Raw genomic sequence first — 10696 nt, 5'->3', positions numbered from 1 at the left:
CAGTGCATTACCTTTCCTAGGATTCCAGGACACATGGACCCCGGAAGGGTGAGAGCCCCTGATTTAATCCGACCTCATTCACAGCCTCACTTTACAGATGAGGAAAACTGAGGCCGAAGGATGCGACTTGCCGAGTCCCCTCACCTGGGGCCGGAACCAGGGCTCTTTGCTCTTCTCCCTTCAGCATTCATGTGTCCACTCTTGGCTAAACCTTCTTGCCAAAGCCTCTCTGCACAGCAGAGACCCATGACTAAGACACACCAGCCCCCTCTGGGGGAGTGGGCTCTCCTGGTCCCCTGGTTTTGGTGGTTGGGAAGTTGAGTCCTGATGGACACGTAGAAGTTAACTAGGCAATGAATTGCTGGAGAGGGTGTCCCAGGGGAACACAGCTTATGCAAAGGGCCGCAGGCTGGGAGAGGACATGGCAATGAGAGGAACAGCAGGTGTTCCTTGTAACTAGATGACCAGGAATAAGGGGGCCTGCAAGAAGAAAGAAGCTCTGGAGAGGTACGTGGGTCGACCTATATATCCCACAGTCCCCAGAATCACCTTCACAATGCTATCACTGCTACTGTATTTGATTGTTCATGAACTAGGCACCGACCATCTCCTGTATGTGCACAGACTGGGCTCACCTGAGCCTAAGATGGTGAAGACCCCATGGCCACACCCCCTCTGAAGGAGGGGCTCACTCATATAATTATGATCCCCATAATTAGGAAGAATTGATGCCAAGTCCTATCTAGTCCAGGGGTTAGGAGTGGGCATAAATCAGACACAGGGAGGTATGAGAGGCTAGGGGAGATGCCAGGCTGGGGAACTGCGTTGGCACAGTGGAGAAACTAAAGTATGCATAATGTAACTTGAGCAGAGAGAGAGAGAGAGAGAGTTATAGCAGGACTAGGTGAACCACAGGAGTTTCCATCTTATTCTCCTAGGGGTAGAAGGCTGTCAGATTTGTGCAGATGAAGAAGGAGGCTGCAAGGGAGTGGCTTGGAGGGGACAGGAGAGGAAGCAGGGGGCGCAGATAAAAGACCAGAGAGAGGGGGGCACCTGGGTGGCTCAGCGGGTTAAGCCTCTGCCTTCAGCTCCGGTCATGATCTCAGGGTCCTGGGATTGAGCCCCGCATCGGGCTCTCTGCTCAGCAGGGAGCCTGCTTCCCCCTCTCTCTCTGCCTGCCTCTCTGCCTACTTGTGATCTCTGTCAAATAAATAAATAAAATCTTTAAAAGAAAAAAGAAAAGAAAAATACTGACCATGTTGGCAAGGATGTGAAAGAGCTGAAGTTCTCAAATGCTGCTGGTGGGAATTCAGAATGACATCGCCACTCTGGAAACCAGTTTGACAGTTTCTTCAAAATATGTTTCCTAAACATATATTTAGCGATAAATAAAAGTGACCTATAGAGCTTCAGAAAGACAGTAGAAAATCTCAAATGCCGGTTATTCAGTAGAAGAAGCCAGAAAAAAAAGCTGTATAGTATGTGATTCCAACTACATAACATTCTGTAAAAGCCAAAACTAGAGAGAGAAATAAGGGACCAGTGGTTGCCAGGGGTTTGCGGGAGGAGGGGAAAGATGAATAGGACATTTTTAGGGCAGTAAAAGTTCTGTATATTATAATGGTAGATACATGACATTACGCACTTGTCAAAACCCATAGAATGTACAACATTAAGAGTAAATCCTAACATAAACCATTACCTCTCTCTCGCTGCCTGCCTCTTTCCAATGAAGAAATAAAATCTTTTTAAAAATGGTCTTTAAAAAAGGAAACAGTTAAACATAAACCTGCCATATAGGACCCATTATTCCTCTCCTAGGCATTTACCCAAGAGAGATAAAAGCTTATGTCCACACCAAGACTAGTGTGTGAATAGTCATAGATTTTTCTTCCTTTTGGTGGTCAAAAGATCATGGAGTCTTCTCCTTTGTTTGTTTTTTCTTTACTAATATTTTCTCTTTTTTTTTTAAGATTTTATTTATTTATTTGACAGAGAGAGAGATCACAAGTAGGCAGAGAGGCAGGCAGAGAGAGAAGGGGAAGCAGGCTCCCTGTTGAGCAGAGAGCCCAATGTAGGGCTTGATCCCAGGACCCTGAGATCATGACCTGAGCTGAAGGCAGAGGCTTTAACCCACTGAGCCACCCAGGTGCCCCCAGTCTTCTCCTTTGTAGCCGGGCATCCCACCGCACCACTGCTGACATCATCCATGGTCATGACGTTGGCAGCCGTCAACCCCGCTGCCCACAGACTGGGCAAGCCCTACGATTTCTGTAATGGCTCCCGAGCATTCTAGTTAAAGATCGGTGTGGTATCTGTCCGGCAATGTTGATGGATAGATAGTGTCCAAAAGAGATGTTTCCACTGGGTTTAATTCTTTTCTGCTCTGTCTTTTGGTGGTTCCTTGAGGGTTTTGATGATCAGGGCAGAGGCAAAAATTACTACCCCAACCAATGAACAAAGGAATATCATAGCCTGAGTTACATGTGACTCACTAAATTAAATAAAACTTATTGTACACACACATACACACACAAAAGAAAGAAGGTGCCACCCCCATTTGGTCCTGTCCGTGTCCTCAGTCCCTTGTAATCACCTGTTGCTTTTGGCAATGTCATCTCCAGTCTTCTGGGGGGACAGACCCCAAGGGCCAATCTTGGGGGCCGGCACCAATGTGGCCCCGACCTCTCCGCCAGTGCATCTCAGGTGTACAATTCTGATTGCCTTGGGGTCAAACCTAAGCAGCAGGGTGGAGGCAGCTAGTGCCAGATGAAGCCAGATTTGGGACGAACCAGGAAGTTGCACGGGGCCCCCCTAAGAGCACAGAGCAGAAAGCTATTCACAGCAATTTTAGTCATAGCAGGCCAAACTAGAACCAATCAAATCTTCATCTGCGCATTGTGAATACATAAACTAAAGGCGGTATACATACACAGTAGAATACTACCCAGCTATAAAAAGGACCAGATGAATCTCGGAATAATTATAACAAGTGTAAGAAGCCAGACAAAAATATATATTATATACTTCCACTTCTATGAAAAGTCTAGAAAAAGGATGCCAATCTAGTGATAGAAAGCAGATCAGTGGTTACTTGGGGGTAGGGAGGGGGCGCCAGCAGGTGGGAAAGTGTGGGGAGGGTTACAAAGGGGCTGGAGGAAACTTTTGACGGATGGGTCATGTTCATGACTCCATTATGGTAATGGTTTCAGGGGTGAGTACCTGTCAAAACAAAATGTATATTTTAAATGTGTGTGGTTTATTGTGTGTTATTGAAAACACCAATAGGATTTGGAGTGCCTGGATGGCTCAGTTGGTAGATCACGTGACTCCCGAGCTCAGGGTTGTAAGGTCAAGCCCTATGTGAATATAGGACTACTTTCTTAAAAAAGTCTTTTTTTAAAAAGTCAGTCTTTTTTTTCTTTTTTTAAAGATTTCATTTACTTATTTGACAGAGAGAGACTGCGAGAGCAGGAACACAAGCAGGGGGAGTGGGAGAGGGAGAAGCAGGCTTCCTGCCAAGCAGGGAGTCCAATGTGGGGCTCGATCCCAGGACCCTGGGATGATGACCTGAGCCAAAGGCAGACACTTAACCAACTGAACCACCCAGTGCCCCTAAAAAATCAGTCTTAAAAAAAAAAAAAAAGCAAACAAACAAACACGAATAGGACTTAGGGTTAGACATGGCTCTTGGAACACAGTAGGGAATCAAAGACAACTCCAAACCCTTGACCTGGCTTGACCACCTGAGTAAATTAAAGGGAGGGATGGCTCATCAAGCTGGGGACAACAGTGCAAGACTTTGGGGGAACACCTCCTCCAAGCAGACAAGCCCAAAGTGGGAACAGCTCTCAGAAGAAAGGTACAAATTTGGAAGTCATTAGCCATTAGTGCCACCTGAAAGAAGAGGTCAGGGGACAGACACTCTATTCTGGATACCAAGATACTTCATAAAGATGTCAGTTTTCCATAAAGCAATCTATATAGGGGCACCTGGGTGGCTCAGTGGGTTGAGCCGCTGCCTTCGGCTCGGGTCATGGTCTCAGGGTCCTGGGATCGAGTCCCGCATCGGGCTCTCTGCTCGGCAGGGGGCCTGCTTCCCCTCTCTCTCTGCCTGCCCCTCTGCCTACTTGTGATCTCTCTGTGTCAAATAAATAAATAAAATTTTAAAAAAAGGCAATCTATATAAATATCACAATTTATAATCTAACTGATTGGGGGTGGCTAGAAAAGTTGATTTAAGGTCCATATGGAAAGTTAAACAAAGAAGAATAGCCAGGGGGTGCCTGGGTGGCTCAGTGGGTTAAAGCCTCTGCCTTTGGCTCAGGTCATGATCTCAAAGTCCTGGGATCAAGCCCCACATCAGGCTCTCTGCTCAGCAGGGAGCCTGCTTCCTCCTCTCTCTCTCTCTCTCTGCCTCTCTCTGCCTACTTGTGATCTCTGTCTGTCAAATAAATAAATAAAATCTTAAAAAAAAAAAAAAAGAATAGCCAGGAAACTTCTGAAAACAAAGGGAAATCAATTGAGACTAACCCTACCAGATACTAAAGCACAACAAATCCGTAATAATTAGATGTAATAATTAAAGAAGGGTACTGACACATGTAGATCATTGGAAGTTAGAAAAATCTAGGAGTAGGGGGCACCTGGGTGGCTCAGGCACTTAAGCACCCAATTCTTGATCTCAGCTCATGTCTTGATTTCAGGGTTGTGAGTTCAAGCCCCACATTGGGCTCCACACTGGGAGTGGAGCCGTCTTTAAAAGAAAAAGGAAAAAGAAAAATCTAGGGGCGCCTGAGTGGCTCAAGGGTTAAAGCCTCCGCCTTCAGCTCAGGTCATGATCCCAGGGTCCTGGGATCGAGCCCCGCATCAGGCCTGTTTCCTCCTCTCTCTCTGCCTGCCTCTCTGCCTACTTGTAATCTCTGTCAAATAAATAAATAAAATCTTTTTTTAAAAAAGAAAGAAAAATCTAGAATTAGATCTAAATTCACATGGGAATTTAGTTTTTAATAAAAGTAGCATTTCAAGTCTGTTGAGAAAAGATGAGTTTAAATGAAAGGCAATAGGAAAATGGGAAGGAATCTTGCATATGATAAATTCCAGATGAACTCAAGATGAATTCTAGATAAATTCCAGATGAACTCAAGATCTGGATGTAAAAAAACGAAAATAAAACTGTAGCCAAGGGGTGCTTTGGTGGCTCAGTGGGTTAAAGCCTCTGCCTTCAGCTCAGGTCATGATCTCAGGGTCCTGGGATGGAGCCCCTCATGCGGCTTTCTGCTCAGCAGGGAGCCTGCATCCTCTTCTCTCTCTCTCTGCCTGCCTCTCCCCCAACTTGAAATCTCTGTCAAATAAATAAAATATTTTTTTATATGTAGCCAAGAGCTAAGGAAAAAGATTCTTTAGTCATCTCAGTGTGAAAAAGTTCTTTTTAACTATGATATGAAATCCAGAAGCCACACACAAAAAAAAAAACCCACCTTATTTTACTACATTAAAAAACCTGCCCAGCAAAGTCAGCAAGAAACTTACAACTGACTTCTTGAAGAGCTGTTTTTCCTGCAAACCCTTGTACGTCAATCAGAAACAAAAAAAATGGGAGAAATGGACAAAGAATAGGGTTGTTCACAGAGAAGACAAACAGCTCTTAATTGTATGAACTTTAACTCACTAAGGAGAAATGCAAATTAGAACTTCACCAAGAGACCATTTTTCACTTAACAGTTTGGCAAAGATAAAAAAAATCTGGTATGTCAGGGCGCCTGGGTGGATCAGTCGGTGAAGCAGTTGCCTTTGGCTCAGGTCATAATGTCAGGGTCCTGGGATCGAGCCCCACATCAGGCAGAGAGCCTGTTTCTCCCTCTCTCTCTGCCTGCTGCTCTGCCTCCTTGTACTGTATCTCCGTGTCAAATAAATAAGCCCCCCCAAAAAATCTGGTATGTCACTGATGGGTAAATGTTCTGGAAAACAGCCTTTATATGTACTGCTAGAGGTGGCGATCGGTATGTACACGGCCTCTATAAAGGGACGTTTGGCAAAAATTGTAAAAATGACTATTTTGACATGGCCTTGGGGCAATTCTTCAAGGAATTCCTACTACAGGTATCTTTTCATATTTGAATAATGATGTCCTTACAAAGTCTTGGTGACTCTCTGTAGGACGACTTGGAATAGCAGAATTCTGGAAGCAACTTAAATGTCAATGGATAAGGAACAAACTACATTTTGGTATGGCTATGAAGAGGAATACTACACAGCCATCAAAAGGAATGTATGGATAAGGAACCATCTTCAAACCTGGGGTACCCACAACCCCCTCCTCAGGTTTGATCGTTTGGTATTAGACTCACAGAACTCAGGAAAGTACTTTACTTAGGAGTTTTATTTTAAAAGACACAACTCTGAAGCAGCCAAATAAAAGATGTGCCTAGGACAAGGAATGGCAGGGAAGGACACAGAACTTCTGTGCCCTCTCTCGGCAGCCCACCAACCCAGCACCTCTGTGTCCACCCATCCAGAACTGCTCCGATTTCCTGACCCCCTCTCCTCCCTGCAGGAGGTGGGGAAGCTGAAAATTCCTGCTCCTGATTGGTTTTTCTGGGGTAAGGAGGGGTCCCACATGGAGTCACTTCATTAGCATGAACTCAGGTGTGGTTCAAAGGGGCTCATGGTGAGAACCAAATTCACTCCTGTGACTCAGAACATTGTAAGGATTTTAGTAACTCCGGGCCAGGAACCAGGGACGGGGGACAAGGACCAAATCCATACATTTTTTTTTTTTATCATACTACATTTGGTTAGGTCTGCTTATACTCTCTCTCTGGAAGGGGAACCAGGGATACGAGGTAACTCTTAGTTCAAAATTTAAAGTCTAGGGCACCTGGGTGGCTCAGTGGGTTAAGCCTCTGCCTTCAGCTCAGGTCATGATCTCAGCGTCCTGGGATTGAGTCCTGTATCGGGCTCTCTGCTCATAGGAGAGCCCGCTTCCCCCTCTCTCTCTGCCTGCCTCTCTGACTACTTGTGATTTCTCTCTGTGTGTGTCAAATAAATAAATAAAATCTTAAAAAAATGTAAAATGTACACGTGAATATATTACCTCTCTGAAAAACAAATGAAAAGGACTTTGTAGCCCATGTCTTAGCTTTTAATGCCTGCAATCCCCCAGCTTTCTCATTTCCATGCTTCCTGGGAGCCACTCGGTGTGCAGGGAAATGGTGTGCAGATCCCCTTGTCTGACGCTGGTGGATTTCACCAGCTTCAGACCAGCAGCTCCCCCAAACACACCCTCCCCTCCAGACTTTCCCTAGGCAGCCATTCACTCTCCTGGTGAGCTCCGTTCTTGAGACACTTCTAAACACTTCTAGGATTAGTGTGCTCAAACCTCACAACAGGGACACCTGGATGGCCCAGTCGCTTAAACATCTGCCTTCAGCTCAGGTCATGATCCCAGGGTCCTGGGATCAAACTCCACATGGGACTCCTGGCTCGGTGGGAAGCCTGCTTCTCCCTCTCCCTCTGCCTACCACTCGGCTGACTTGTGCTCTCTCTCTCTCTGACAAATAAAATCTTTAAAAAAAGAATACCTCTTGTCATTCAACCTCACAGACAACATGCACAGGTGATATTATAGAAGGGAAAGTGAGGTTGGGTGACTGGTCACTGGAAAGGGGAATTGTTATCAGAGCCTCTACTCGTGAGTCTCCATCACTGGCGCTTAAAGTTGGCAGACCCCCTTCTCTTCCCATTCTCTCCCCAGCCCTGCCCTGGGTCAAGGAGCCAGGCCAGGGCCTAAGCACAGTCGGTGTCCTATGGACACAAGTTTATTAGAGGGGCCAGGGTCAGAGTGGGTACATCTGGGAGGAGGTGACAGGGGGCCTGGGCAGTTCAGCCAGCCTGACGTCAATAGGACAGAAGGCTGGGGTGGGGGGCCCACAGCTAGTGGACCTTGGGTCAGCGGGCGAGCAGGTGGGCTACTCTTCACCCAGCGAGTGTCAGCACCCAGGGCACGGTGGAGGCTTCGGGAGGACTGCGGAGAAAGGACCAAGAGGCTCATCAGAGAAGAAACTTACCGCATGCACACAGCTAGGAGGTGGCAGGGCTGGGACAGGGGCCCAAGCCTGTTGGACCCCAGGTCCTGGGTCCCTTCTTCCCATTTTATCAGGCCCCGCACCTGCCTCCTAGGCTCCCAAGGCCAACCCCAGCTGCTGTCCCCAACTCACTGTGGAGAGTGTAGGTGCCCGGCTCCAGCTGCAGTTGGCGGGGCGGGATGATGAGGAAGCCGCCCGCCAAGGGGTCTTCAGCCACTGAGAGGCAAGCTTGGAGGGGAGCGCAATGCCACTCAGGGTTTGGGGAAGGGCACTTGGATAAGACAGGCACCGGGTGGGGCTGGTGGCAGCACTGGCTGTGGGAAGGGGGCTGGCCGTGGAGGGAACAGGGAGGTGGCGAGGGGCTGGGGGGCCCAGGAAGGAGGACCTGGGCCTTTGGACCCCTCTGAGCCCCACCATGCTGGGGGTGCCGCTCTCGAGTCCAGGCCCAGTGGGACGGCTCCTTGGCCATGACCTGGCGTGAGTAGAGTCCATAGTAAATAGGGGGTGGGAGGTCCAGCCTTGTGCCCCCCACCCCAGAACGATGGTGGGGCCTCACCTCCTCACAGCACTCGCGGCTCACCATGGCCCGGAAGCCCATCCGGGCCCACAGCTTATCCCTCTGATGCAGGAAATCCGCCACCCGGAGATGCCAGTCTTTTCCCAGGGCCCACAGAAAAATCACGCATTTGGGGTCCTCCACATCCTCCTCCATGTCATTAGCGAGAAACCTGGCGGGCAGCGAGCAGAGGCCATAAGCCTGTGGGTCCCCCCCCCCGCCCCCGCATCCCACAACCCCCATCTAGCGCCTCCACCGCCCGCCCTGGCCACTCACAGAGCCAGGAACAGGTTGCTGTGGGTGTACTCGTGGAGCTTCAGGTTGGCGCGCCGGAAGTAGACCAGCACCATGGCCAGAAGATACTGCAGACCCAGAAAGGGGGAGAGGTTACAGGGAGGAACAGGGGAGGGGGGGGGCTCTACTCCCACGGTGTCACCTCACCTTATCTGAAATCTGGAAACAGGGATCTTTGGAAAGGAATTCCTGGAGGAAGCTGTGCTCTGCGGTAGAGAAGAGAGATGGCGGACTGGGGTTACCCTCGGCCCCCATAAGACAAGAGCGGCTTCAGGGTTCCAAAGCCCAAGCCTCGGCTGAACCCACATCCTGCCAGGACCCCTCCCTTCCCCTTGCCACACTGGGGTCACCTGCAAAGGGAAGGGACAGAGATTTCAGAGGCAAGCGTGGGCAAGGGAGATCCTACCTCTCATCCTAATGTCAGTACCAGGCCCCACAGCCCCTTCCATGCCGGCCCCCAAGTGAACTCACCCAGCAGGTTGAGAAAGGCCTGGAGCTCCTGGTGCGGGCGCTGATGGACAGACCCACTCCCCCCACCTGGATGGCTCCAGCCCCCCAGCTTCACCTGGGTGGCAACCTCGGGCAAAGTGGCCAAGTCTTGAGTGTCGCTCATCTCACAGCGGGTGGGAGCAGGTGCGGCGGGGCAGGACGGCCTGCAGAGAAAGCAGCCTCTGGATTTAGCACCTACCTTCCTCGCCCCCCACAAATCCAGGGGTCTGGTGAGGCTGGCCTGACAGAGGACCTCCAGGAGGTGGGGAGATGGGCGTGGAGACTTGGAATGGGGGGCGGGGCGGTGCCAGGAGCAGACAGAAACTGGCCTCTGTGTGGGGTGAGGAGGCCCGAAAAGCAGCAGAGTCCCTGGAGCCCGCAGCAGCAGCAGCACCCCCCACCCCACTCCATCCCGGCACCCCAGGCCGGGCCAGGGAGGAAGCCGAGCAGCAACAGGGCCCCGTGGAGGGCTTCCTAAGTGCCTGGAGCTGTGCTAAATTCTTTAAGAGCATTATCTCTCTTCCTCCGGGTAGGTGGGTCTAGGTCAATCCCCATCTCGCAAACATGGAAGTGAAGAGCGAAGTCTCATGGCCACTTAAATACGCGGCCTGCCTGACCCTCAAAGCCCAGGAGTTTCATTGCTCCTCTGGCCCCCCAACTCTCCCCTCACCAAAGCAGCATACTTGGAAGGACCACCAACCCACTTCTTCACGGAGAGGAAAGTGAGGCCCAGAGGGGGGAATGTGATTAGACCAATAATTGCATTTAGAGTCATGTGAAGTGGGGTCACCTCAAAATTTTCACGCTACGGGGAGAGGCGCCAACTCCGGGGCTCAGAGGTTGCTGCGCACCACCCTGTGGCCAACCTGGGGACCTCCACCTAGGCTCCTACAAGCCGCCCACCCTTCTCCAAACAGCCTTACCTGAGCTAGGGGATTACCTACAGCATGACTCCAGCCCCCCAGCCGGGATTTATATACTCCTGGCGCTGCTCCGCCCCCGAAGCCCTCCACCAATCAGACCCCTTCCTGGGGAGGGGGTGGGGCTTTGGGCCATCACCACCCACTTCTGCCTGGAGTGAACACGGTCTCCACGTTCGCCTCCCAGCTGCGGCCTCCCAAGGTAAGAGCTTCTCCAAGGGTTCATCACCTGCAAGAGGGGTAAAGGCAGGACGGCGGGACCCCAGGACCGGAGTGGCGACATGGCCCCCTCCCCACCTCTTCATAAAGGTGGAGCCAAGGGGCGGGCCGGAAACGGGGCCGGGGCACCA

General features: G+C 50.2%; 1 protein-coding gene across 2 annotated transcripts; it reads right to left on the bottom strand.

The window, feature by feature from the left end:
- Window positions 1–7912: 7912 nt before the first annotated feature.
- On the bottom strand, window positions 7913–9587 carry SPDYC (speedy/RINGO cell cycle regulator family member C; the record flags this gene model as incomplete). Of its 2 annotated transcripts, XM_082682701.1 has the most annotated exons (6): window positions 9409–9587; window positions 9085–9143; window positions 8920–9005; window positions 8644–8815; window positions 8220–8559; window positions 7913–8026 (listed from the first exon to the last, which is right to left on the bottom strand). In XM_082682701.1, exons 1-6 carry the CDS (start codon window positions 9548–9550, stop codon window positions 7992–7994), a joined length of 834 nt encoding a protein of 277 aa, XP_082538827.1. In that variant the 5' UTR covers window positions 9551–9587. The 2 variants fall into 2 exon arrangements, with proteins under 2 accessions (XP_082538827.1, XP_082538826.1); XM_082682700.1 differs by lacking the exon at window positions 7913–8026 and having other exon boundaries at window positions 8158–8559.
- Between the last annotated feature and the right edge of the window lie 1109 nt (window positions 9588–10696).

Source organism: Mustela nivalis (assembly GCF_964662115.1).
Source record: "Mustela nivalis genome assembly, chromosome: 9".
Taxonomy (NCBI): domain Eukaryota; kingdom Metazoa; phylum Chordata; class Mammalia; order Carnivora; family Mustelidae; genus Mustela; species Mustela nivalis.
This window is presented reverse-complemented; position numbering and strand designations above follow the sequence as displayed.